This window comes from Rutidosis leptorrhynchoides, chromosome 7 (assembly GCF_046630445.1).
Source record: "Rutidosis leptorrhynchoides isolate AG116_Rl617_1_P2 chromosome 7, CSIRO_AGI_Rlap_v1, whole genome shotgun sequence".
NCBI classification, from domain to species: Eukaryota; Viridiplantae; Streptophyta; class Magnoliopsida; order Asterales; family Asteraceae; genus Rutidosis; species Rutidosis leptorrhynchoides.
The window spans coordinates 350,346,421-350,369,887 of record NC_092339.1 but is presented as its reverse complement, the minus strand read 5'-3'; the positions used below and the strand labels follow the sequence as shown (position 1 = coordinate 350,369,887).

The window sequence follows — 23,467 nt, the reverse complement described above, 5'->3', positions numbered from 1 at the left end:
ACACTGCTATTGTTGCTTTATTTTTCTGTATTTAATTGATAAAGATAATGATGATGATTGCAACTGCAATACTCGTTTCTATTCAGCCGTAAACAACCCCCAAACCAATCATCAACCATTAAACATCACCGGCAAACTTGATATATTTTTTTCTTCTCTTATTTCTTTCTCCGATTGACTGCTACTTTTATGCTGCTACGTTAGTACTTCTTTTTCCTGTTTTCCCATCGTGAATTTGCTCAACAACTTTAACTTGCCATTCAAAAGTAACCCATGATTTATTACTTATATACAAGTGGGATTAGGAGCTCAAGTGGTCTTTACTTTCAAATTTATCTATAGATGTAGTCAAATTGAGTGGCAGACATGGTTCAATTTATTTAAAGTAAAAGAAGATTGGAATGATTGTGGTTAGCCACGCATATGAGAGAATATTAGGTGGATCGAGATTTTTTTATTTAAGATAATACATTAATGAAGATGGTGATGATATCGATTGGTGATGGTTAAAGTGATGCTACTGCTATGATGATTATGATTGTGATGTTAGATGATACTTAGTGATGATGTATTATGATGAAGAAGAAGTAAGAACAGGAAATTAATGGTTATAAATATTAAAAAGTATATAAAATCAGAGAAGCAAGCAGTAGAGGAGTGGTTCGAGTGCATGGTTCTTTAACAGAAGGTCCTGGGTTCGAACCCAGGCAACCAAAGTATATTTTTTTTACAAAAGAAACTGTTGGGCTGCTCTTTTCTATTGGGCCGAAGTAATACGGGTTAAATGGTATTAGGTCCGTAACTTAATAGGAAAAATGGATTGGATCAGCTGGTATGGCATGGTGTCCTGTTAGCGGGAGGTCGTGGGTTCGAGTCCTGTCTAAGACGTTTATTTTTAGAAAAACCTTGAGGTAGTTTCTTATTATTATTATTGTTATTAATAATTGTTGTTATTATAAGATTATTATTATTATTATTATTATTATTATTATTATTATTATTTTTAAATCTAATTATTATTATTAGTATCATTACTTTAGTATTATTATTTTTTTACAAACAAAGGATATCTAAATAAAAATACATATTTGTTATATATAACATAAGTATACTAATATCAGATTTTTAATATATTAACTAATATTATCTACATTAATATCCCATTTATTAAAGTATATATATCATATAAGTATTATGACAAATAATAAAGATTAATATAATTAAAAATAAGGATATTAATCTATATATATCTATTATGAAATATATATATATATATATATATATATATATATATATATATATATATATATATATATATATATATATATATATATATACTTAGTTGATCAATATTACAATGTTTTAATATATATATATATATATATATGAATATGAATAATATAGGTTCGTGAATTCGAGGCCAACCCTATACTTGTTCAATGTCATTCTATGTATTTTTACTACAAAATACATTAGGTGAGTTTCATTTGCCTTTTTACCCTTTATATTTTTGGGCTGAGAATACATGCGCAACTTTTATCACTGTTTTATAAAATAGACACAATTACTTAAAACTACATTCTATGGCTGGATTATTAAACCGAATATGCCCCTTTTTAGTCTGGTAATCTAAGAATTAGGGAACAGACACCCTAATTGACGTGAACTCTAAAGATAGATCTATCGGGCCCAACAAGCCCCATCCAAAGTACCGGATGCTTTAGTACTTCGAAATTTATATCATATCCGAAGGAGGATCCCGAAATGATGGGGATATTCTTATATACATATTGTGAATGTCGGTTACCAGGTGTTCAATCCATATGAATGATTATTTTGTCTCTATGTATGGGACGTATGTTTATGAGAAATGGAAATATGAAATCTTGTGGTCTATTAAAAGTTATGAAATGATTATTTATGATAAACTAATGAAGTCACCAACCTTTTGGTTGACACTTGAAAGCATGTTTATTCTCAGGTACGAAAGAAATCTTTCGCTGTTCATTTGCTCATTTTAGAGATATTACTTGGAGTTATTCATGACATATTTCAAAAGACGTTGAATTCAAGTCGTTGAGTTTATCAAGATTATTATTAAGTCAGTTATAGATAGATATATTATGAAATGGTATGCATGCCGTCAACTTTCGATGTAATGAAAGATTGTCTTTTCAAAAACGAATGCAATGTTTGTAAAATGTATCATATAGAGGTCAAGTACCTCGCAATGTAATCAACTGTGGTGAATCATTTATAATCGATATGGACTTCGTCCGGATGGATTAGGACAGGTCTCTACACACGCTATATAAGGTACTCTTTACAAATTACAGATTAAAAGACCCAATTTATAAAAAAAAATGAGTTCGTTCTCTGTTCTTGAGTTTAAACTTCCAACAACACGAATTCAAATGAAATTGCAAAATCTAATAATGCATAGTTGCTAGAAATCCTTCGTTTAAACAATCTGTAAGTTTCCAACTTCCAATTCTTTCTATCTATTTTCAAATTTTGAAGTCAAACATTAAGTTCAAAAAGTCAACAGATTGGTTCATGATAAAATTCGAGTTTGTTTTTATGTTTTAGGATCAATTGAAGATCCAGAAAGTTTCTAGAATCGATTTAAAACATATTTCATGTAAGAATTATTAGCTAAAACAATCTTAATTTCATAATCAAGATTTGAGTTTATAGTGTTCTTGGTTCAAGACTCAAAAACTAGAATTCGAACTCAATTGCAAAAAGTAATAATGTAGTGTTGTTAGAAATCATCCACGTAAACTTTCTGCAAAATTTCAAGATCCAATTTCTCAAAACGAATTCCAATTTCTAAGTCAAAGTTTTGGTTCTAAAAAGTCAAAGTTTGTTCTAAGATCAAATTGAAGATTTAGGTGATGTTTCTGTAATAATTAGCAATCTCAAAAGTTTCAAATGGTCATTTGAAACAAAAATCATTTTATAATCAGTAACTAAAACGTTCTAAAAATCAAAGTCTTTATTATTTTTTTTCCTTAATGCCGCGACAGCAGCAATAGAGGCATTCTTCAATTTTTTTTCTTTCTTTCCATATCTGTTAATTAAAAATCATAATTACAAGTTGTATATATTTCAATATTAAATCTTAAAATCAAAATATATTTTTTTTAGCTGTTAATTTGATTTTTTTCCTCTGGTCGATCCAATTTTCGAAGAAGAAGGAGAAGTAGATTTACTAGTTAAGTGATTTAAGTAGGGAAGAAAATCAGATAAAACATAAACGGATCATTGGTTAGGAGTGTTTGTGGGTTTTCGAAAGGTCTTGGGTTCGAGCCCGGGTCGGGGCATTTTTTTTTAAGAAAGCTTCTAAGGTAGTCTATTATCATTTTTATTATTATTATTATTATTATTATTATTATTATTATTATTATTATTATTATTATTATTATTATTATTATTATTATTATTATTATTATTATTATTATTAATGTTGTTATTATTATTGTTACTACAAGAATTATAATAATTATTATTATTATCATAGTTATAAGTATTATAACAATTATAATTATAAGTATTATTATTATTATGATTATGATTATTAGCATTATTATTATTATGAAAATAATAAAATTTATTATTATTTTCATTAATATTAGTATTAATATCATTTTATGATTATAAGTATTAGTAGTAATATTAAAGTAAGTATTATTATTAATATTTATATAAGTATTATTATTAACAAAATCATTATTATTATAAGAATCATTATTAATGAACTATTACTAAAATTATTATTATTAGTAGTAAAAATGGTTATTTTTATAGTTGTTATTAATATATTAGTATTACTATTGTATCATTAATACTACAAGTATCATTATTTTAAATCTATCATTTTATTAAAAATTAATATTTTTATTAAGAATATTATTAGTAGTATCATTATTATTAACATCATAAGTATTATTAAAATTATCATTTTACATAAAAATTATCATTTCTTGTATTATTATTATTATTATTATTATTATTATTATTATTATTATTATTATTATTATTATTATTATTATTATTAAATCTAAAAGTAATATTACCATTATCTTAGTATTATCAATAATTTAACAAACAATTGATATTTATATAAAAATATACTTAATACACATAATTAAACTATATTAATATCTTATTTATTAAAACATATAAAAAGAATATATTTAATTAAATAATGAAATATATAGGTTATTAATATAAAAACTATATCACTAATAGTAATATATATATTTGTTCAATTACAATTATGTATATTAATAAATATACAAATGATATAGATTCGTGAATCCGAGGCCAACCCTGCATTGTTCAGATCCGTCATATGCATATTTTTACTACAAAATATCGTATTGTGAGTTTCATTTGCTCCATTTTTAAATGCTTTTACAATATATATTTTTGGGACAGAGAATACATGCGCTGCTTTTATAAATGTTTTACAGAATAGACATAAGTAATTGAAACTACATTCTATGGTTGGATTATCGAAATTGAATATCACCCTTTTAGCTTGGTAGCCTAAGAATTAAGGAACAGACACCCTAATTGACTCGAATCCTAAAGGTAGATCTACGGGCACTAACACCCCCCATACTGGAAAATGGTATGCTTTAGTACTTCGAGTTATTAATACAGATGGATTTCTGTTTTGGTTATATTCTATATGCATTATGTTAATATCGGCTACCAGGTGTTCAATCCATATGAATGACTTTTAAACACTTGCGAGTGTATGATTATTGAATAAAGGAAATCTTGTGGTCTATTAAAATGTTGGAAATGAATGTTTACGATAAACTAATGAACTCACCAACCTTTTGGTTGACACTTGAAAGCATGTTTATTCTCAGGTATTAAAGAAACCTTCCGCTATGCATTTCCTCATTTTAGAGATATTACTTGGAGTCATTCATGACATATTTCAAAAGACATTGCATTCGAGTCGTTGAGTTCATCAAGATTATTATTAAGTCAATTATAGTTGGATATATTATGAAATGGTATGCATGCCGTCAACTTTCGATGTAATGAAAGTTTGTCTTTTAAAAACAAATGCAATGTTTGTAAAATGTATCATATACAGGTCAAGTACCTCGCGATATAATCATATGTTATTGTATTAGTCCTTATAGATTAGGATGGGTCGCTTCACTATTAGTTGGAAAAGCGGTTGAGTTTAAAGCATAATTGGAAAGCATCTCGACAACATACACAAGCCATAATATTAATTCGGCATTATAACTGACTATATCATAACATACACTAAAGATAACTACTCGCTAATCATGGCACCAATATCACAAAGCATGATAATGGAAAACATTATATAAGGACAAAGGATAGAAGTACCAGTAGAGTAAACGAGTTCTGAATACAAAAGTGACAACTTCACACTCCAGACCGCTCCTAATACAATCTTCGGCGTTCTTCTCTGGGTACTAGGTTTCCCGCACAGAGTTGAAGACCTTGAAAGTATGACTAATATTGTAGAAAGAGAGAGAAAGAAGTGAATTGAAGTGTGTGTAAAAATGGATGACAAAGACCCTTTAAATAGACTTGAAATTTTCCTGCAAACGGCTTGCAGGCCGTTTGACAAGCCGTTTGGCAAGCCGTTTACAGTGCCCATTTGCCAGCTTTGCTTGTTTGTTGTGCCCGTTTGCTTGACCCATGTGGCAGGCCGTTTGGCAAGCCGTTTGGCCTGCCTGGTTTGCTGAATTCACTAGATCGTAACTTGATTTCTTGTCTTTCACCGTTTTCGCTCTAGAATCTTCGTTTTAGCTCCGATTCTCTTGATTCTTTTTTCACCGTCTTCGTAATCACTTGTTCTTCAATTTTAGCTGACGAAGCGGGTATTTTGGCGATCAAGTTTGGAACTTTATTTTTTTTGGGCCTCAATACCGAGGTGAAAACGTGACTTTTTAGCCGATATCAGCCTTAAAAAAATGTGCACCATGCTAAGTCATGCATACATAAAAGGAATAATATGAATGAAATTCAAAACGGTCAAAATCGAAAAAAGGTAAAATTGAAGGCATTCGAGGACTCGTTTCGAAAAATATTTGGGACAAACCGCCTACAGCAGTTTGCCAACGGATAGATCCCGAAAAAATACACGATTTGAAAAAAAAAATCAAAAGATACGATAGATCGAACATTTTGGTCAAAGAGACAAAACACCAAGCGCAACGTACCATCGGTAGTGTGTGATGCGTGGTGCGATTTTGCGAGGAAAGATGTCTTTTTTTGAAATCTAGACGACCTCGAATGCCAAGCACATTTAGAGAGACTTGTTCGTTCGGTCGTTTTAGAGTAATCTTGAGAATTTCAGCACAATCTGAAACCGGGGGTTATGCGCCGCCAAATGGTACTCCATCTAGCAGTGCATACTAATGGTTTAAAGAAACGTGTTTAATGAAGTGACATTAGATTCAAATTTATACCTGTTATACATAATTACATTGCTAGTGAAATAACAGACCTTAAAACGATATATAGCATGCTAGGTCATGCATACACAAAACTAATAATAAGATATAAATTGAAAACGTTCAAAGAGAACATTAAATATGAGTAAAATGACTTTTTTGGTATCCTGACGACCTCGAATGTCAAGACACTATCCGGGAGTCTTGATGTTAGAGTCGTTTTAGGGTGATCTCGAGAATTTCAGCACAATTTGAAACCGAAGGTTATGCGCTGCCAAATGTTACTCCATCTGGCGATGCATTTTAATGAATTAAAAAAGCGTGTTTAATGAAGTGACATTAGATTTGATGATATGCATAACGATCCTTCTTAAAACGACACTAACAAGTAGCAACCGGCTAGGATCTTACCCGACACGGTCCATCCCGGAAGAAGGATCCCTTCCCAACAGTCATCCGGCATCATCTCAGCAACTTTACCACGCCGGGCGAATGGCTAGGAGGGAACGTTATATAAAAACCCAGCCCGGATGACATACACGTAACGGGCATTACGTAGCGAGTCATGATGATTGTAACCGTGAAGAAACACTTGGAATAAATAGAAAGCAAAATCTTCCCGGCTAGACTGAAAGCACTGTGATGCCTTAGCCGGGACCAACATGCCACCGGCACTGTCACCACTTCCCGGTTCGGTATTCCAATCCAACATAAGGACACCTTCCCGGGTCAAACATGCCATCTCGGATGAAGTGCACTGTCCCGGAACAGACACTTCATCCCGGAACGAGCATGCAAGCAAGTTGCATGCCACGTAGGCCCATGAATCTAGGAAACTTTGTTAGGATCTGTTCGATTATTCCCATGAAAAGTACAGGTGCCACGTCACCCCTCAGGATTGGAAAATTTAGTTACAACCATGAAAGGGACATGTGCCACGTGATCATTCCCTCACAACATCTATAAATACGCTAACGAAATCATTTATTAATAAAACACTGGATGCATTAATGTTACTCTGCCCAAATTGATTAAGATAGCATTACTCCAGTCGTTAACTCAATTCTGATCGATGCTCCGACCATCGTTGGAATTGATTCTCACTCTTAGATATTAACTTATTCGATTCCAATCGAATAAGGTTAATCTGATCGATTGTTTTATGCCCTTGGAATCCAGATTCCAAATCAGGGTTTGCACAATTATTGGAGTTAAAACATTCGACTCACTATTTTTCCTAAATCAAGCACTCAAACCCGAAATCTATCCACGCTAGTGGATTTTGGTTTGATCAAATTGCGCAACCTAAAGGTACGAACAGCACAGTGAAACCAAGTAGCGAAACGGCAAGTAAGAAAGGCACAAGCGATGACGTTCAACCACCTTTGAACAAAGGAAGCTCACCAACGGTGGAGCCACCTCAACCTCAAAAACAATCAATCGCTCACATCCACTCCGGTGATGCGTCAGGAGACGTGATGAATGTCTCCAACGACGATGAAGACACACACGAGGGGTCACCACCCGGTGGAGATAGGTTGAAACTTGGCACCCTTGGTCTCAAAACCGGTGGTTCAAGCGGCATCAGATCGTCCCACAACGACAGCGACATGATCGCCAAAATGATCTCAGCCGACGTCGAAAAACAAGTAATCAAAAAGCTAAAAGCCATGCTGAACGACAACAGTCTAGCAGGGAGGCAGCAATCGAAAACTCTAGACTTTCTGAAGACCAACCCAATGCTAAACATCGGTGCGGGGAGCGAGGGTGTCACTAAGGCTGCCGCAAATGCATGGCTGACCGAGCTCCTTGTGCAGGCTGCACCGTCGGCATATAAACACTCCCTGTCACCACCCGCCGTCCAGGGAACTGCACTTGAGAATCTGTTCGCCCTAATCACCGGTAACAAAGCAAAGCGACCGGTTGAGATGTCGGCAACTAGCCAAAAGCTCTGCGAACGGATCGCCGGCTGTACACTCCCTGCTAACATCGTCATACCGGTCAATTTGGGAGTGTACAATGGCACTACTGACCCGGACGATTTCCTGTAAATCTTTGAGGCCGCCATAAAAACCCAACATTGGAGCGATGAGGTAGCGTGCCATCTTTTTCCGACTGTCCTACAGTCGGCTGCCAGGGAATGGTTCGCCAAATTACCACCAAATGGAATCACATGCTTCGCAGACTTGCGAGAAAATTTTCTCATGCAATATCAGAACCTTCGCAGACACACGTATACACGCCTGTATGCTCATGAAATACCAATGTACCGGGGAGAGAAAATTGAAAGCTTCATTACAAGGTATATGCTGGAGTGTCAAAAAATCCAAGGGCTCCCGGAAACACAGCAGATTTCAGGATTCATAACGTGTCTGGACAAAGATGTACACCCGTCGCTCGTCTCTGAACTCCGGTGGAACATCCCGAGTACATTTGCAGATGCAGTGACGGTAGCAAGGCAGTACAAACACTCTGTAAGGGAAAGACAGGCCGGGTATCACCGGGATGAAAAGAAAAGAGAAGAGGAAAGGAGAGGCGACAGCAGGCACCGTCATGAAAGCAGCAGGCGCAGTGAAAGCCATCACAAAGGCCACAACAGTCACGGCAAAAGCCATGACAGCCATAGGTATGATAAGAGCAGCCGAAGACCATATGATAAGGGGTCCCTAATCAACAGCCTCTCTAAAACTCCAAGGGAAAAACTATTAACAGAACCCATAAAGGCAAAGTTTACCCCTCCGACACCATTAGAAAAGCGGGATGGTCAAAAGTCGGACAAATACTGTGAATTCCACGAAGACAACGGCCACGACACTGATGAATGCAAAGCACTAATACGCGAAATCATCGCCAAAATCAAGGAAGGCGAGCTTAATCACTTGTTGTCAGGTCGGAAGTTCAAAAAGGCTGACCCCAACAAAACATTCAGTTGGCAAAAGGAAGACGGCAAGAAGCGTGAGAAGGAAAAAGATAAAGTTGTAATTAACATGATCAGTATTGAAAAAGATTAGCTCGACCCCTGGAGAAACACCGCAATCACGTTCCCGAGGCTACCAGCACGATACGCTCGGGAAGAACCTGTGGTGATTGATGGCTTGATAGACGGCTTTCGTGTCCAAGAAATGTACACTGACACCGGGAGTGAGGTTGATGTCTTGTATGTCCATTTCCTTTCCCAATTCCCAAAATGTGTCAGTAGAAAAATGAGACACTTCAACGCCATCATCTCTAGATTTACGGGCTCTACTGAAGAACCCGTAGGAAAACTAAAGGAAACGGTGACGGTAGGCACACAGCCCTACCTCCGTAGTGAAGTCATTAACTTTTATGTGGTCAAATCTGTGACCGCCACAAATGTGATCTTGGGAAGAAACTTCTTCAGAAAATTCAATGCCATAACCTCCACCGCTCATGGCTTGCTTAAATTTCCAACCCGGAAAGGTGTGGCTACAGTCAAATCCACCCGACAGCCTTTCCCGATAAAAGGCAATACTCAAGTCACACGAAGCACCACAGCAAGGAAGACACCACACATCTTGGAAGAAAAAACGTGTGTCAGTGCTTAAACGGCTAAGTTACTTCCCTCCAACATCATACTCCAACAAAAAGAGCCCAACTAACTCTTACAAGACTAAAAACAGGAGTGCTCGCTGGCGCTATCAGCCGGGACAGGAAGAACAATTTATCAATAACCATGGAACAACTGAACACCATAATCCGGCACCTAAACATTCCAGGCCAGAAAGTTGTGAAAGCTCCAAACGAGATGGAAAACCGCTAAGGGAAACAAAAGTGGCTAGATGCTACACTAAAATTTAGATGGATACCGTGATTGAAACTGATCACTTCAACTCACGGCTATCTTGATGTTTATGGCTTTTTTCAATAAATAATCTATGTATGTTTTTCATTTTCAGGAATGAATAAAAGCATTTTACCGTTTACAATAACTTGTTCATTATGTTATTTACAAACGATGTTCATGTGTTAATAACCGGTTAGCGGCAGAAGGATGCCGGCATCCACGTAAGTCCCACGTTAGTTATTCTGTACCCCCTTAAGAGGTGATTGTCTAGCCCTCGTCGGTACAAGTTTATACTGATAAACGGCCAACGAGTAGATGGCATAAACACGCGTGACTGCACGGTGTACATGCCAAAACTAATACAAGTCTAGTCTAGACCTACATATAAAGATATGAACTAGTTCAACTAAAGAAAATTTGACACAAAATACTTGAAATTAAAATTGCATTAATTAAATATGATTTCGTTACAAGTTACTTCAAAAAATGTGCAAACAATGTGCAGAACAACAAACTAAAATTCAAAATCTAATAGCTGTTGCACGGTTGTCGCCCATCAGAGCAGAGATCCTCAAAGCTACAAAAAACGCATCTCTTTCAATTCCTGCTGCGCGGCCTGAAGCTCCTCCACGGCACCCATGTTCACCTTCTCGGCGATGTCGGGTGCAAGGGGACGGCCCCACCAGTGTGATGGTTTTGCATCAACCTTACAGCATGAGCAAAGTTGGCCGCCCCAAAGCTATTCAAATAATTCTCAAAAGGCGCCTTCACGATGCCAGAGTTGATAGCCCTCTTCTATAGTGAAGGTAAACCACCCTGTAACCGCTTACACTCCACTAGGGCCGACTCCTTGGCAGAAACAGCAGAAGAAACCTCCTTATCCTTCTTCGCCGTCACCCAGACAAGCTCCTCCTTGGCAGCCCTCAGTTGGCTCTCCAAGCTGTTACTAGCCTCCCGGGCCATGGACGTCCGGGACAACTCATCCTGGACAGCTTTTAACTGACGCTCCAGGTCCATCATCACCTGCTCATCACGGTTAAAGCTATCATGCAGGAAGTGTTCAGCGCCACGATTGTCCGGGAAAGAACAACCTTGTCGTCACCCATAGGAAGGGTGGAGAATGCTTGGCCGAGAACTGAAGAGGACCCCTTCTCCAGGGCACTCATACAGGCAGGGTAATCAATATCCAGCTGAGAGAAGGCACAGACAAGATCACATAAAGTATGATAATCACATAAATATCCACATGGTTACACGGCCAAAATAGAGTAACCATTACAAAAATTGGTATCCAAGATACATACCTCGGATACAATACAAATGCCCAACAAAACAACCTAGAACTTATATTCTAACAATTGATTGACCGCCATACCCTCTCCGGCACCAAACTCTCAAATTAATTACATCGGATGTTATTCACCACTGCCTGCGTCGAACGAACCTCCTGAAAGGCATTCATCTTGACCTTATCGTCCATTTCTGGATTAAGAGCAAGGTCGGATCCGAGATGATGCTTCCGTACAAGCTGGAATATATCAAGTGCACTGGTAGCGCCAAAGCACTTCAAATAAGAACCAGATGGCCCCATCACAGACGGTGAGGCCATATACCTTTTCAGGGAAGACGGAAGCTCAGAGCTCAACTGGTCAAGCTCCCCAAAGGCAGCCTTCAACTTCACTTACAGATCCCGAGCAATACAGGCTGCTTCTCCCGGTTAAGACCGACCTGGAGAACAGTAGTACAGGCCACAAGATATCTGGGGAAGACTCTTTAGAGATGATATCTTTGTTGACATCATAGTTAACATTAAACTTGGAGAGCGATTGGACAAACTCGTCCCTCCTGATGAAAGTCAAGGGGATTCATGGATGACTCCACGGTTACAGTTACAAAATATCAAAACAAGGTACATCAGTACAAAGGCAATGACAGAAAGAAAAGCAGTTTGTCAAGCAAATTTGTCATCTATATCCCGTGTAGAAGTTTATTTTCAAGATAGAGGACAAACACAAAGATATCAAAGTATTTCATTACTAAGTGCAGAAGCTACACGTATAAAAGCTGAAAACCCTAACAACATATGGTTTTAGCACAGAAATAACATCAACTCCAACATAAACAAAAGGAAACCCTTGTATATGATCTGTTAGGCTCACCCACAAAGGAAGTGAAAATGGGCACATATGTTGAAAGAAATCAAAAGATCTCAACGAGCAATCGCCAACATGGCCTAGCTGTTATCAGGATGATTGCAAGACAGAGACACGCCCGTTAGCCCCACAGGAAGTAATTTCATGTTCAAAATCAACCGGAAGCACAAATACCAACGTTCGTTCGCAGGAGATGCGCATAGCACGAATCTGGAAGTTCCAACAATGCGGCGACCAATGGGATGACAAGAGACACATCAAATGACCATCGGTGTTCAGTAGTCCCCAGTCTATCCGCAATTGAAGGCAGAGTACATTCGAAAAAATTCAAAGATTTGAAACAAATCTTCAGATCCACACCGAAGCCTGAAACAGAATAAAATAGCAGTAAGAAGGCTGCACAAGAAGAGAACAGAAAAGGAAAAACACACAAACACTTACCAATATCGTGAGTAATATGCCTCAGCGAACAATGGTAGCGCCATCTTTTGGGCATCAACAACAACAACAACAACAACATCAATGATTAACCAAGCAAAGGGGTTACTCATACAATGAAAGGCAATTTTTGAAGGCTGCGAATTTATAAAATGAAGCGGTGTCAAAGACGCGAAGTGTAGCATAGTTAGAAGAAAGAAAAGTGAAAAACTCAGATGATAATCGCAGCTATTTATAGCCACAAGCAATGATGAAAGTGGCATACAGTTGTCTGTTGGAAAATGTTTCAAGATATCGAAAAACGGAATATAATCATTAAAAAAGGCAGTTGCAAAAAAGCGTCTTTTCAGGAGACATACGCATTTAATGCACGTCTATCCAGGCGTATTTGTATAAACTGTCTTTTCACGCTGACAAACATTAAATGCACATCCAATCGGAAGCACGGCTTCATTTTACAAAGTTTGACGAAGATAACCGTTCCGTCTACCACCATCAAACTGGGGGGACTTAAAGATACGCATAATGATCCGTCTCAAAACGACACTAACAAGCAGCAACCGGCTAAGATCTTACCCGACACGGTCCATCCCGGAAGAAGGATCCCTTCCCAACAGTCATCCATCATCATCTCAGGAATTTTACCACGCCGGGCGAACGGGTAGTCGGGAACGTTATATAATACACGTAACCGGCATCATGTAGCCAGTCATGATGATTGTAACCGTGAAGAAACACTTGGAATAAATAGAAAGCAAAATCTTCCCGGCTAGACTGAAAGCACCGTGATGCCTTAGCCGGGACCAACATGCCACCGGCACCGTCACCACTTCGCGGTTCGGTATTTCAATCCGACATAAGGACACCTTTTCGGGTCAAACATGCCATCCTGAATGAAGTGCACTGTCCTGGAACAGACACTTCATCCCGGAATGAGCATGCAAGAAAGTTGCATGCCACGTCAGCCCACGAATCTAGGAAAGTTTGTTAGGATCTGCTCGATTATTCCCATAGAAAGGATAGGTGCCACCTCACCCCTCGGGATTGGCAAAGTTAGTTACAACCATGAAAGGGACATGTGCCACATCATCATTCCCCACACAACATCTATAAATATGCTAACGAGATCATTTATTAAAAAAAACACTGGATGCATTAATGTTACTCTGCCCAAATTGATTACGATAGCATTACTCCAGTCGTTAACTCAATTTCGATCGGTGCTCCGACCATCGTTGGAATTGATTCTCACTCTTAGATATTAACTTATTCGATTCCATTCGAATAAGGTTAATCTGATCGATTGTTTTATGCCCTTGGAATCCAGATTCCAAATCGAGGTTTGCACAATTATTGGAGTTAAAACATTCGACTCACTATTTTTCCCAAATCAAGCACTCAAACCCGAAATCTATCCACGCTAGTGGATTTTGTTTTGATAAAATGGTACCACCTAAAGGTACGAACAGCACAGTGAAACCAAGTAGCGAAACGGCAAGTAAGAAAGGTACGAGCAATGACGTTCAACCACCTTTGAACAAAGGAAGCTCACCAACGGTGGAGCCACCTCAACCTCAAAACAATCAATCGCTTACATCTACTCCGGTGACGCGTCAGGAGATGAGATGAATGTCTCCGACGACGATGAAGACACACACGAGGGATCACCACCCGGTGGAGATAGGTTGAAACTCGACATCCTTGGTCTCAAAACTGGTGGTTCAAGCGACATCGAATCGTCCCACAACGACACCGACATGATCACTAAAATGATCTCAGCCGACGTCAAAAAACAAGTAATCAAAAAACTAAAAGCCATGCTGAACGATAACAGTCTAGCAGAGAGGCAGCAATCACAAACTCTAGACATTCTGAAGACCAACCCAATGCAAAACATCGGTGCAAGGAGCGAGGGTGTCACTAAGGCTGTCGTAAATGCATGGCTGACACAGCTCCTTGTGCAGGCTGCACCGCCGGCATATATACACTCCCTGTCACAACCCGCCGTCCAGGGAACTGCACTTGAGAATCTGTTCACCCTAATCGCTGGTAACAAAGCAAAGTGACCGGTTGAGATGTCAGCAACTAGCCAAAAGCTCTACGAATGGATCGCTGGTTGTACACTCCCTGCTAACATCGTCATACCGGTCACTTTGGGAGTGTACAATGGCACTACTGACCCGGATGATTTCCTGTAAATCTTTGAGGGCACCATAAAAACCCAACATTGGAGCGATGAGGTAGCATGCCATCTCTTTCTGACCGTCCTACAGTCGGCTGCCAGGGAATGGTTCGCCAAATTACCACCAAATGGAATCACATGCTTTGCAGACTTGCGGGAAAAGTTTCTCATGCAATATCAGAACCTCCGCCGATACACGTATACACACCTGTATGCTCACAAAATACCAATGTACCAGGGAGAGAAAATTGAAAGCTTCATCACAAGGTATATGTTGGAGTGTCAAAAAATCTTAGGGCTCCCGAAAACATAGCAGATTTCCGGATTCATAACATGCCTGGATAAAGATGCACACCCGTCGCTCGTCTCTGAACTCCGGTGGAACATCCCGAGTACATTTACAGATGCAGTGACGGTAGCAATGCAGTACCAACACACTGAAAGGGAAATACAGGCCTACCGGGACGAAAAGAAAAGAGAAGAGGAAAGGAGAGGTGACAGCAGGCACCGTCATGACAGCAGCAGGCGCAGTGAAAGCCATCACAAAGTCCACAACAGTCACAGCAAAAGCCATGACAGCCATAGGCATGATAAGAGCAGCCGAAGATCATATGATAAGGGATCCCTAATCAACAGCCTATCCAAAACTCCAAGGGAAATACTGTTAACAGAACTCGTAAAGGCAAAGTTTACCCCTCCAGCACCGTTAGAAAAGCGGGATGGTCAAAAGTTGTACAAATTATGTGAATTTCATGAAGACAACGGCCACGAAACTGATGAATGCAAAGTTCTAATACGCGAAATCATCATCAAAATCAAGGCAGGCGAGCTTAATCACTTGTTGTCAGGTCAGAAGTTCAAAAAGGCTGATCCCAACAAAACATTCAGTTGGCAAAAGGAAGACGGCAAGAAGCGTGAGAAGGCAAAAGATAAAATTGTAATTAACATGATCAGTATTGAAAAAGATGAGCTCGACCCCTGGAGAGATGCCGCAATCACGTTCTCGAGGCTACCGGCACGATACGCTCGGGAAGAACCTGTGGTGATTGACGGCTTGATATACGGCTTTCGTGTCCAAGAAATGTACACTGACACCTGGAGTGAGGTTGATGTCTTGTATGCCCATTGCCTTTCCCAACTCCCAAAATGTGTCGGTAGAAAAATGAGACACTTCAATGCCATCTTCTCTGGATTTATGGGCTCTACTGAAGAACCCATAGGAAAACTCAAGGAAACGGTGACGGTAGGCTCTACCTCCGTAGTGAAGTCATTGACTCTTATGTGGTCAAATCTGTGACTGCCACAAATGTGATATAGGGAAGAAACTTCTTCAGAAAGTTTAATTCCATAACCTCCACCGCTCACGGCTTGCTTAAATTTCCAACCCGGAAAGGTGTAGCTACAGTCGAATCCACCCGACCGCCTTTCCCGGTAAAAGGCAATACTCAAGTCACACGAAGCACCACAACAAGGAAGACACCACACAACTTGGAAAAAAAACATGTGTCAGTGCTTAAATGGCTAAGTTACTTCCCTCCAGCATCATACTCCAACAAAAAGAGCCCAACTAACTCTTACAAGACTGAAAACGGGAGTGCTGGCTGGCGCTATCAATCGGGATGGGAAGAACAATTTATCATTAACCATGGAACAACTGAACACCTTAATCCAGCAATTAAACGTTCCAGGCTAGAAAGTTGTGAAAGCTCCAACCGAGATGGAACACTAGCTAAGGGAAACAAAAGTGGCTAGATGCTACTAAAATTTAGATGGATACCATGATTGAAACTAATCACTTCAACTCACGGCTATCTTGATGTTTATTCCTTTCTTTTTTAATAAAGAATCTATGTATGTGTTTCATTTTCAGGAATGAATAAAAGCATTTTACCGTTTACAATAACTTGTTCATTATGCTATTTACAAACGATGTTCATGTGTTAATAACCGGTTAGCGGCAGACGGATTCTGGCATTCACGTAAGTCACACGCTAGTTATTCTGTACCCCCTTAAGAGGTGATTCTCTAGCCCTCGTCGGTACAAGTTTATACTAATAAAAAGGCCAATGAGTAGATGGCATAAACAAGCGTGACTGCACATGAAGATATGAACTAGTACAAGTGTAGTCTAGACCTACATATGAAGATATGAACTAGTTCAACTGAAGAAAATGAAATGTCCCGTTCTTATTGATTAAAAACGTTCCATATTAATTGATTTCGTTGCGAGGTTTTGACCTCTATATGAGACGTTTTTCAAAGACTGCATTCATTTTTAAAACAAACCATAACCTTTATTTCATAGATAAAGGTTTTAAAAAGCTTTACGTAGATTATCAAATAATGATAATCTAAAATATTCTGTTTACACACGACCATTACATAATGGTTTACAATACAAATATGTTACAACAAAATAAGTTTCTTGAATGCAGTTTTTACACAATATCATACAAGCATGGACTCCAAATCTCGTCCTTATTTAAGTATGCGACAGCGGAAGCTCTTAATAATCACCTGAGAATAAACATGCTTAAAACGTCTACAAAAATGTTGGTGAGTTATAGGTTTAACCTATATATATATCAAATCATAATAATAGACCACAAGATTTCATATTTCAATACACATCCCATACATAGAGATAAAAATCATTCATATGGTGAACACCTGGTAACCGACATTAACAAGATGCATATATAAGAATATCCCCATCATTCCGGGACACCCTTCGGATATGATATAAATTTCGAAGTACTAAAGCATCCGGTACTTTGGATGGGGTTTGTTAGGCCCAATAGATCTATCTTTAGGATTCGCGTCAATTAGGGTGTCTGTTCCCTAATTCTTAGATTACCAGACTTAATAAAAAGGGGCATATTCGATTTCGATAATTCAACCATAGAATGTAGTTTCACGTACTTGTGTCTATTTTGTAAATCATTTATAAAACCTGCATGTATTCTCATCCCAAAAATATTAGATTTTAAAAGTGGGACTATAACTCACTTTCACAGATTTTTACTTCGTCGGGAAGTAAGACTTGGCCACTGGTTGATTCACGAACCTATAACAATATATACATATATATCAAAGTATGTTCAAAATATATTTACAACACTTTTAATATATTTTGATGTTTTAAGTTTATTAAGTCAGCTGTCCTCGTTAGTAACCTACAACTAGTTGTCCACAGTTAGATGTACAGAAATAAATCGATAAATATTATCTTGAATCAATCCACGACCCAGTGTATACGTATCTCAGTATTGATCACAACTCAAACTATATATATTTTGGAATCAACCTCAACCCTGTATAGCTAACTCCAACATTCACATATAGAGTGTCTATGGTTGTTCCGAAATATATATAGATGTGTCGACATGATAGGTCGAAACATTGTATACGTGTCTATGGTATCTCAAGATTACATAATATACAATACAAGTTGATTAAGTTATGGTTGGAATAGATTTGTTACCAATTTTCACGTAGCTAAAATGAGAAAAATTATCCAATCTTGTTTTACCCATAACTTCTTCATTTTAAATCCGTTTTGAGTGAATCAAATTGCTATGGTTTCATATTGAACTCTATTTTATGAATCTAAACAGAAAAAGTATAGGTTTATAGTCGGAAAAATAAGTTACAAGTCGTTTTTGTAAAGGTAGTCATTTCAGTCGAAAGAACGACGTCTAGATGACCATTTTAGAAAACATACTTCCACTTTGAGTTTAACCATAATTTTTGGATATAGTTTCATGTTCATAATAAAAATCATTTTCTCAGAATAACAACTTTTAAATCAAAGTTTATCATAGTTTTTAATTAACTAACCCAAAACAGCCCGCGGTGTTACTACGACGGCGTAAATCCGGTTTTACGGAGTTTTTCGTGTTTCCAGGTTTTAAATCATTAAGTTAGCATATCATATAGATATAGAACATGTGTTTAGTTGATTTTAAAAGTCAAGTTAGAAGGATTAACTTTTGTTTGCGAACAAGTTTAGAATTAACTAAACTATGTTCTAGTGATTACAAGTTTAAACCTTCGAATAAGATAGCTTTATATGTATGAATCGAATGATGTTATGAACATCATTACTACCTTAAGTTCCTTGGATAAACCTACTGGAAAAGAGAAAAATGGATCTAGCTTCAACGGATCCTTGGATGGCTCGAAGTTCTTGAAGCAGAATCATGACACGAAAACAAGTTCAAGTAAGATCATCACTTGAAATAAGATTGTTATAGTTATAGAAATTGAACCAAAGTTTGAATATGATTATTACCTTGTATTAGAATGATAACCTACTGTAAGAAACAAAGATTTCTTGAGGTTGGATGATCACCTTACAAGATTGTAAGTGAGCTAGCAAACTTGAAAGTATTCTTGATTATATGTAACTAGAACTTGGAGAATATATGAAGAACACTTAGAACTTGAAGATAGAACTTGAGAGAGATCAATTAGATGAAGAAAATTGAAGAATGAAAGTGTTTGTAGGTGTTTTTGGTCGTTGGTGTATGGATTAGATATAAAGGATATGTAATTTTGTTTTCATGTAAATAAGTCATGAATGATTACTCATATTTTTGTAATTTTATGAGATATTTCATGCTAGTTGCCAAATGATGGTTCCCACATGTGTTAGGTGACTCACATAGGCTGCTAAGAGCTGATTATTGGAGTGTATATACCAATAGTACATACATCTAAAAGCTGTGTATTGTACGAGTACGAATACGGGTGCATACGAGTAGAATTGTTGATGAAACTGAACGAGGATGTAATTGTAAGCATTTTTGTTAAGTAGAAGTATTTTGATAAGTGTATTGAAGTCTTTCAAAAGTGTATAAATACATATCAAAACACTACATGTATATACATTTTAACTGAGTCGTTAAGTCATCGTTAGTCGTTACATGTAAGTGTTGTTTTGAAACCTTTAGGTTAACGATCTTGTTAAATGTTGTTAACCCAATGTTTATAATATCAAATGAGATTTTAAATTATTATATTATCATGATATTATCATGTATGAATATCTCTTAATATAATATATATACATTAAATGTCTTTACAACGATAATCGTTACATATATGTCTCGTTTAAAAATCATTAAGTTAGTAGTCTTGTTTTTACATATGTAGTTCATTGTTAATATACTTATTGATATGTTTACTTATCATAGGATCATGTTAACTATATATATATCCATATATATGTCATCATATAGTTTTTACAAGTTTTAACGTTCGTGAATCACCGGTCAACTTGGGTGGTCAATTGTCTATATGAAACATATTTCAATTAATCAAGTCTTAACAAGTTTGATTGCTTAACATGTTGGAAACATTTAATCATGTAAATATAAATCTCAATTAATATATATAAACATGGAAAAGTTCGGGTCACTACAGTACCTACCCGTTAAATAAATTTCGTCCCGAAATTTTAAGCTGTTGAAGGTGTTGACGAATCTTCTGGAAATAGATGCGGGTATTTCTTCTTCATCTGATCTTCACGCTCCCAGGTGAACTCGGGTCCTCTACAAGCATTCCATCGAACCTTAACATTTGGTATCTTGTTTTGCTTAAGTCTTTTAACCTCACGATCCATTATTTCGACGGGTTCTTCGATGAATTGGAGTTTTTTGTTGATTTGGATTTCATCTAACGGAATAGTGAGATCTTCTTTAGCAATACATTTCTTCAAATTTGAGACGTGGAAAGTGTTATGTACAGCTGCGAGTTGTTGAGGTAACTCAAGTCGGTAAACTACTGGTCCGACACGATCAATAATCTTGAATGGTCCAATATACCTTGGATTTAATTTCCCTCATTTACCAAATCGAACAACGCCTTTCCAAGGTGCAACTTTAAGCATGACCATCTCTCCAATTTCAAATTCTATATCTTTTCTTTTAATGTCAGCGTAGCTCTTTTGTCGACTTTGGGCGGTTTTCAACCGTTGTTGGATTTGGATGATCTTCTCGGTAGTTTCTTGTATAATCTCCGGACCCGTAATCTGTCTATCTGTCATAACCCGTCCTTAATCATAAGAACGTGTTAGATAACGTATGATTTCATTGCGAGGTATTGACCTCTATATGCGACATTTTTAAAAGAAAACTGCATATATTATACATTACAAACCATGATCCTTATTTTTGATACAAGCTTTGGACAAAATAAAGATGATTATCGTTTAGCGATAATCTTCGACTTACAAACTTTACAAATGATAATAACAACCCGATTTCTAGCATATTTTACAACACAAGTTCTTGGATATGCAGTTTTGTTTTTGACACATATATGCGTACGCAAGATCTTGCTCAAATTCAACATAATGCAGCGGAAGCTTTAGTAATCACCTGAGAATAGACATGTTTTAAAAGGTCAACATAAAGTTGGTGAGATATAGGTTTAATGCCGGCAGCAATATATATATATAGACCACAAGATTTCGTATATAAACAGTTTAATAAAAATATTCTAAGTGGTTGAGCACTTGGTAACCATACTTAACATTCAATCACGTCGCATATTCCCTTTAATATGAAATCTTACTACACCGTACCAAGTGTAGTCACAAAACGAAGTACTGTGCAACCGTTGAATACTGGTCGTCCAGTCCGGTTGGGGTTGTCAGGCCCGATAGATCTATCAACAGGATTCGCATTTACAATACCGCTGTAAATATTAGTTACCAAGCTACAGGGAAGTATGCCAGTGGTACAACTCAACGTAGAATATATTTTTCAGTTACTTGTGTCCATAATGTAAAACATAAAATACATGTATTCTCATCCCGAAATATTTAGAGTTTAAAAGTGGGACTATATACTCACTTTCGTCTTGAAGATATATATATTTTGACTCGGTCTTCCGGTTGATATCACGAACCTATCCATATATAATATATCAATACCTTTTCTTTTTAAACAAACGTCTCATATATATATACTTGTTATACTTTTAATACTTTGAATAATTCCTTAGTCCATAGTTAGCAGTTCGTTGTTAGTAATTCAATTTTAATGGTTCATTTTTAGATGTTTAATATACCCGCAATGAAATAAATAAAACCCCCAACGAAATAAATAAAACCCCATCGTATATGTATTGGTCGAGATTAATCTTGACCCACGGTACCGGTGTTGTCAAATGACGTGTTGCGTACATAAAGTACCGGTGTTGTCAAATGACGTGTTGCGTACAAACATGGGATCTTATGATTAACCTTCTCGTGTTGTTTACGGGTGATCCTGAACCATATAAAATTGAATTATAAGTACATATATATAAAATATCATGTTATCTTAGAAAGATGTGATTTTATTTAATTTTTCCCAATTAATCCCGAAGTTAAACAAGTCTTGGATAACCAATTTTGTTTCGGTCATAGTTTCTTCGTTACAAATCCGTTTTCGTTGATTCAACTTGCCATCTCCTTGGATCGAGTCCCTCTTTAAGACTATGAACTGAAAATACCTTGGTTTGTATTCAAAATCACACGGCATAGGTGAAACTTTAGTGAAACTTATGAAGTTAAACATTTTTGTTACAAAAATATCATTTAATGACCATTTTTCTAAAAATACTTATACTTTGAATTAAATCATGAAATTTTTATGTGTTATCATATTCATAGTAAAAATCATTTTTCCAGAACATAAACCTTCAATTCAAAGTTTAAGATGGTTTTTAATTATCCAACCCAAAACAGTCCCCGGTTGCACTCCGACGTCGTAAAAACAGTTTTTAAGATATTCTTTGAAAAACCAAGTTATACCTTGTTAAATTAGCATATACATAAGTTATATTACAGGTCTTGAAGTATTTTAAAAGTTAAGTTAGAAGGATCTATTTAGTTTGCAAACAAGTTTGAAAACATTCAAACTACGTTCTTGTTGTTAAAATTTTATACCACAAAATAAGATAGCTATATATATATATGAATCGAATAAGGTTATGAACATAGATTCTACCTCAAGTTCCTTGGACTAGGTTGCTGTAAAAGAGAAGTAAAAATCTAGAACCAAAAGGGTGATGGAAGTGGATGAAAGATTGGAAGTAAGTTTGTGTTCTTGGAAAGGATTCTTGAAGTGTTTTTGTATGGTTTTCTTATGGTGTTTAAGTAAGGTTTTTGAAGCTAGATCTTTATGGAACTTTGCTGGATTGTTGAAGGTGTTTAAGGGTTATAAGAGTGTGTGTTTTAGCTAGGAGATTGAAGTAGTAAATGAATCAAAAATGATGATACATATATACTCCTAAAAACGTGATTCTTAAGGGTATATGGACAAAATTTTAGTTTGTATTTTTGTAATTAGTCTTGCAATGATTCAAAAGTAATTACCTTATACATAAGGCATGAATAAGGGCTGGTTAGGTGGTGATTTGATGTGTATATACCAAT

General features: G+C 36.7%; 1 protein-coding gene across 1 annotated transcript; it reads left to right on the top strand.

The window, feature by feature from the left end:
- Window positions 1-9,583: 9,583 nt before the first annotated feature.
- On the top strand, window positions 9,584-10,027 carry LOC139860416 (uncharacterized). Its single transcript, XM_071849176.1, has one exon. The coding sequence runs from the start codon at window positions 9,584-9,586 to the stop codon at window positions 10,025-10,027; it is 444 nt and encodes a 147-aa protein (XP_071705277.1).
- Window positions 10,028-23,467: the final 13,440 nt, after the last annotated feature.

Bases quoted from the DNA above. Each gene is read 5' to 3' on its own strand.
- LOC139860416 (XM_071849176.1), top strand. From the start codon at position 9,584: ATGTACACTGACACCGGGAGTGAGGTTGATGTCTTGTATGTCCATTTC.